Genomic DNA, 6473 nt, shown 5'->3' on the forward strand with positions numbered 1-6473 from the left:
TCTATGGAAAGACACTTGCATTCAATATCTTGTAAGACCTGGATGGATCCTTGTTACTTATAAGACGTTACTTATTCCAATGTCAATCTATTGTGTGCACAAAAAACCCGTTTGAAAGCGCTGGATGGTGGATGGGATACTTGGGTGTTTGTAGTATTTTTCTTACAGACAACAGTATCAAGTGAATGGGTATGCAAGAATGTACATATGAAAATTGAAAACGTTAGAAGTCCCAGGACAATCACTCTAAAAAACTGGTGCATAGCTAATTACTCTATTACCAAATATCAATCACTGGTTTGCTTTCACCAAGCTGCAGTATTAATCAAACCTACACTAGAATGAGATTTCTAACAATATAGAACCATATCTCAATCAACGCCATCAAATATAACATCTAAGTCGACTTGGCTATTTGGAGTCAACGATATCACAACTCTGCAAGTTTTCTGCAGGCATTTGTAGCCACGACTCTGAGCAAAATTTCAATTTTTATGGCTTCATGCAAACTTTTGCACAAATCTAAATCTGACTCCTGATGTTAAATAAAAAGGTAAGTACCTGACAATTTGAAGTAACTAACTCAATTTATACTAAGACAGACAATACTTGTTGCTCTAGCAACATATACAATAAGGAGAGATGTAAGAAATGAATCAGTAGTAGGCCTTTAAGTTGGCATGGGAATTTTCTGCTATAGTGCTATGTCACAAAAGGACTTCAACATCAACCGACTGAACGTATTAGAGATTAGCGCAAGGCGCAAGCCCAGCAGCTTGATTGATTATTTAGTTGCTAGACCTAACCCTCATGGAAAATCATCAAAGTGCATTTTCTTTCTTCTGTAAGATGCAGGGTAACTCAGATGGGGAACTCAAGTTGGTAATCCTTTATATGCTGCATAAAATCGTAAATACCACCTAAATACATGTAAAGATCTTGATATCTTCTAGCTAGGCCGAACACCTAGGTTTTCGGATAACTTCTAGTGCTAAAAGAATCTACTGTACACACCTAGAGTCCCCTCCTACTGTAATGCAGGCTCTGTGCCTAGCCCCTAGGCTCACCTCTAGCTGTATAAGCTGAAAAATAAGATGAAAAAGTTGAATGTAACTAGCAACTTTCGAAGTTGCATACGAAGTCTGCTCCATCACATACATTATCCTAGCACAAGGCTTCAAAATTTAAATAATCAGGTGTGGTTCAGGCTACAAAAGAAACCAAAACATAACAATTTGCATTGAAAAGTCAGAGCATATGATATGTTCTGGCAGTATTTGGGCAAGGGGATGAGTTCACTTCAACTATGCATGGACGGGTAACAATGTGAGGAACATATGTTTGACTAACTAATGGTAACTATTGAGTTTATGAACATAGCTCTGCTCCTCGTGTCACAATGTTCCTCTTGGTCTCCACCAAGATGGTTATAAAAGTAAATAACAATATCAGAGAGAAAATTAGATGTTGTTTAACTCTGTACTTCCGCTACATAAAGAAACATATTCATTTGGAGAATTAGACATTGTTTTACAATTCAAATAAATAGTGATTTAAGGAAAATCCACTTTATTAAAGGGTATTTTGGTTTGTGTTTATCTTTCTTCCAGACAAAGTTTTGCAAATAAGAAAAAGACACAAACCTACAGGTCTGCACAATACATGATGCTATGCACACTACCAGTCTCTTATCTTCATACAACAGTAATAAAGATTATATTTTTCAAAAGTACTATGAAGAACTGTACTTACTATGAAGTTTTAGAAGATGAAGAAAAGAAAACGCAAGCTAAAACAGCATACTACTATCAAACTTAAACACAATGTCTATCATTATTTTTCTGAACTCTAATAACTTAACTAAATTCCTGTACATTTGTTGTTGATATTAGGCTCTCTGTATTAATTTTGAATCCAGATGCTTTAATAGTTTTTATTCTAATCAAATATTCTAATGTTCCTAACTGGAAATCAGGTGGCACACGTAGGATAGTATCAATTCCATGAGTACGAACATAATTTTATCTAGTCATAATAATGACCAGTTAACCACACACTGAATAATCCATTTGGCTCATTTAAAACTTCATTTACCTATAGGAATAATATATGAATAGCCAATAATCATGGTAGACAAGTAAGTACACGAAAGAAAGACATGACATATTCGTAACATAGGTCGTCAAAGGACCGTTAGTACTTGAATCAAAGACTCATCAACACTTTCAGAAGTACCTTATATATGTGTCTGAGTTACATAAAGACTGGGAAGTTTATCCAATTTCCTAGTGCAAAAGTCCAAGTCACTTTCATGTCTAAGAGACAAATTTACATGTAGCATAACCTGCACCAAGAACAATGAAATAATTGCTTTAATGCCTGAATACAATCCAATAGACATTTAAAGAAAATGTAAGTCTGTTGGCTGTGCTTTTATAACAAAAACATGAGAATTAGTCGGTACCCCTAAATCAGGATAGTGAATGGTCTCAGGCTCTCAGCTGGTGTATCAGCATGCTGGTCTATGTCATTCCAGACTCTAGAGTTGGGTATAAAATCATCCCTATGAAAGGGGAGATGTCCACGCCTCCATGGTTAGGTGCTTGAGATTTTAACTCATGTAAATGTCTAAAAACGGGTTCTTTTAACATAAACATTATGAGTTTGACTGAGTTGTATTAATTATTGAATCAGGTTCATTGGAAGAACAGTTTTATTGCATCTGATCCAGGAAACGACAAATGACTTTTTATAGCAAAACAACGTCTGTACCTTTATACGACTCTGGATGTCACAACATAAAAAACAAACAAACAAACCAAAAAACAAACAACGATGTTAACATTGAGTGTAGGGAAAAAAAATTGAGTAAAACTTCAATGGTGCTTCGATAACATAGTTGTTCCTGAAGTTCTGTGTCTAAAAGATAATTTCAATTAGTCCTGTGAAGTGGTGAACTCAATTAACAGTTTTAGCCCAACACCGTTTTACTATTGAATGGAGTTGACTAAGAAAACAAACACAAGGTGAATTATTCTAACTAAACAAAGTACACAGCTACCAGATTATGAGTACACATTAATGCTTATCCAAAAACAAAATAGAAACACAGATTTGCTGAATACCATACTGAAATTCTTAGTTGGCCCTATCACAACAAGCAAATAAACTTCAAAATTTGGGTAGGTGCGTTTTACAAAAATGTCTAAAATTATGAAAAATTTAATTAGGCGTGTCTGTCTAAATTGCCAAATTGTTCCAAGGATCAGCTAAACCATGTTCATAAGATAACATATACCTATTTTGATTGTGGCTCACTAACTAAGAATGTACAGAATGCCAGAACAAACAAAAAAAAACAAGATAATATGGAGATCAAGGTCTTACACTTACTCGGATCAGAAGTTACAATCATTCCACTGTCGGCGAAATTGCAGTTTAAATCATTCCGACCGTAAGTCTGGTAATATGCATTCATAGCAAAGGCTGCGTGAGACCTAACCGTGTTAGGCTCAAAGCAAGGCCCGCCTTCTTGTATTGGTGTGCAATCGATTCCCAATCTGCACACATAATCAATATTTGATTGCAACAAGTCATCACTAGCATCTGCTTTAGCTACACACCACACATTAACCCCTGAATCAGATGGCGCTGCTGATGGGGGAGTGGTACTTGGAGCCTCAGGAGGAGAATCTGCTGGTGCTGGTGCAGGGGGTGTGGGTGCAATACTTGGAGCTTCGACCTGACCCGACAAATAATTCAAATGTCATCACATAAGTACGATCAAGATTATATAAGCTGACAACATCCTCATTGACTACTCTCTGAGCCTCTTCTACCTCTTTTATATATTGAAACTCAGAAAGTCATCCCTGAAGTGTGTATGTAGAGCTAAATTAGTTCTGATTTTCTATAACTCGGTAAACGAATATATACAGGTAACTTCTGAATGTTCTTTTTATTGTTTTTAACTGAAAGCAAATAAGCAATCACTATATTAATTCCTGCTACTCATACTTCAACGTTTTTGATAGTTCTGAGGTTGATGGCTCCTCATTCACTGTAACTAGACGTCAAGAAATCTGCAATACTTCTAGCCGGGGGTGGAAGTCCTCTAGTCTGTTTGGTCTACTTTCGACCAACAACTTGATAAGTACGGCGGATATTGCATGCATTCACTTGGTACAAAGTAAAATGTCTCCCAAGCAAACCTCAACGGAATATAATAAAATTGGGATGAACATTTCATATCAACTTCACTCTGTAATCACAGATTCATGCCACCATTACCATTGCCACATATTCAATTTTATGAAGTTTTAATTGAATTCTCCTAAACACGCTTCACATTTTTAGGATCCTCTACATTTTTCCTAAATATATATCAGGGGATTACGAAATGTCAAATCTAATGTTCGGGCAATTACAAATTTGTGAGATTATGAATTCTATATCAACAAAGACAATCCAATTTTGACTACATATATACTACCTCACGTCCCCACAGAGTCACACACGCACGCACAAAACTGGGCTCCACAACAAAATGAAATAAATAAAATTGTACCGTTAACTTTTGGCCAAAAATCATCAAACCCAGTTTGACACAAGTTTCTCACCACGCAATTTTCCTGACGCCCAACACAAAATCCTGACCCTGGCAATGTCAGAGATTTTCAGGTGCACATTTGAATTTTCAACACGACAAACTACACGTGGCACACTACTCCTATAGGAACACGTCCTTCTCGACGTCTACACAGCTTTCCCAAAAAAACTGCCTATTTTCGCATTACAAAACAAAAACTATTACGACACTGCCACCTGAAGATAAATTCCCATTAATGTTACCTGACCATCACGCAGAACACCAACGTCATAAACCGGAGTCAAATCAGAGCGAAACAAACCGAAATTCCTCTCATCAGTGAACCCGGGTTTCAAATTCTCATTAAACAAAGAGAAAATAAACGTTTCAAATATCCTATTCGGCATCAACGGCGTTCCTTTCCCCGAATTAACATGCTTAACAAGGTTCCCATTATAAGAAACTGCATTCTCGAGATTCACATCAGGCTGATTCGGTTCACCAACTGACGGCCACCCAGTTTCCGCTGCAACAACATCCACATCCCCATAACCCAACCTTTTCATTGCCGAATAAATCGCGTCCATCTGCGCGTCAAACATGTTCGTATACGTTTTCCCCGTATATTTATCGTGAACGCCAGGATTCTGTTTAAACAACGCGTAGTTTAAAGTGTTGGGTGAGAATCCAAAATAAGGATATGGGTTAATCATGAAAGGAGATTGAGTATCTCTATGGAACTGTAACAGTGGAGCAAACACAACTTTGTCGTAACCACGTCGAAACCGGCCTAGACTTGGTGGTTCGGATAAAGAAAGAATGCCAAGTGAGTGTGGAGTAGAAACTTGAATGTCAGTGATGTTAACAAGTTGTAAAGCAGAGTGAAGTGACTTCATGGCGGGGAGAAGATGGGCAATGAGGTTTTTATCAGATGTCGCGATGACTTCATTACCGACTGCGATACGGTTGATTTTAGTCTGTGGGTAGAATGGAGTAATGTAGGTGGAAATCCAAGTTTGGGCTGCTGGAAGTTTAGAGAGTTGGAGAATGTCACTGTTGAGAACAGAGACTGTGAAGATGATATCGGTGTTGGAGAAGGCATTGAGAATGTCGGGGTTGGCGTCGAAGAGTTTGATTCTGTCGATGGTGGTTTTGAGTTTGAGGAACTGGGCTACTTGGGTTGGTGGTGGGAGGTTGTTTGCAAGTGTGCCGTAGTTGACACCTATAGTGTACTGAGAAGTGGAAGTTTTGAAGAGGAGGACGAGGATGAGAATGAGGAGGGAGACAAGTATGTTGGAGGAAGCTGAAGTTGTCATGGTTGGAGGTTTTGAGGAAGTTGGAGAGTTTTGAGTTAGAGATGGAGTAGTGGGCGACAGGGTATTGGGATTTAAGGTTGTAGAGTTGTTGGTTGGGTTAAAAATTGAAATGCGTTTTGCGAATTGACCATACAAATGATCTTGCATTCCAATCACACCATCCTATGCTTTTGGCTTCACAAGTCATTTCAATAGCTCTTGGAGGATTTTCGATGCAAAGTTTGCAATTTGGTTCGGGTGAATGGGTGATTGGGTATTTGGGTGAACTCAAATATGATGGGCTAAACGCCTAAACCCCGATTTCTGACCAGTTTGGCTAGAGGTGTTAAATGGGCCAGACCGGTCCTACCCTCATTTACTTTGAGGGCCAGGTTGGGTCGGATCAATATTTAAATCTCGAAGCCCTTATCCGCCCCTCAATCTTTTTAAGAGTGTTTTAAAGGTTGGGCTTCAAGGTCAGGTACTATATTATATATTTAATTTATAAAATAAATTTAGAAACATTAGTTAAAAAAAATAAAAATATACGCACTTCACGATTAAAAATTTCAATCTATTATTAAAAAACT

The 6473-nt window shown here is 37.7% G+C and overlaps 1 protein-coding gene across 2 annotated transcripts; it reads right to left on the bottom strand.

The window, feature by feature from the left end:
- Positions 1-2068: 2068 nt before the first annotated feature.
- LOC147488911 (glucan endo-1,3-beta-glucosidase-like) lies at positions 2069-6120 on the bottom strand. 2 transcript variants are annotated; one of them, XM_086573370.1, is made up of 3 exons: positions 4852-6120; positions 3394-3742; positions 2069-2344 (listed from the first exon to the last, which is right to left on the bottom strand). In XM_086573370.1, the coding sequence occupies exons 1-3, from the start codon at positions 6049-6051 to the stop codon at positions 2316-2318; spliced, it is 1578 nt and encodes a 525-aa protein (XP_086429496.1). In that variant the 5' UTR covers positions 6052-6120; the 3' UTR covers positions 2069-2315. The 2 variants fall into 2 exon arrangements, with proteins under 2 accessions (XP_086429496.1, XP_086429495.1); XM_086573369.1 differs by having other exon boundaries at positions 3388-3742; positions 4852-6116.
- Between the last annotated feature and the right edge of the window lie 353 nt (positions 6121-6473).

Source organism: Coptis chinensis, chromosome 7, assembly GCF_015680905.1.
Source record: "Coptis chinensis isolate HL-2020 chromosome 7, ASM1568090v1, whole genome shotgun sequence".
Lineage (NCBI taxonomy): Eukaryota > Viridiplantae > Streptophyta > Magnoliopsida > Ranunculales > Ranunculaceae > Coptis > Coptis chinensis.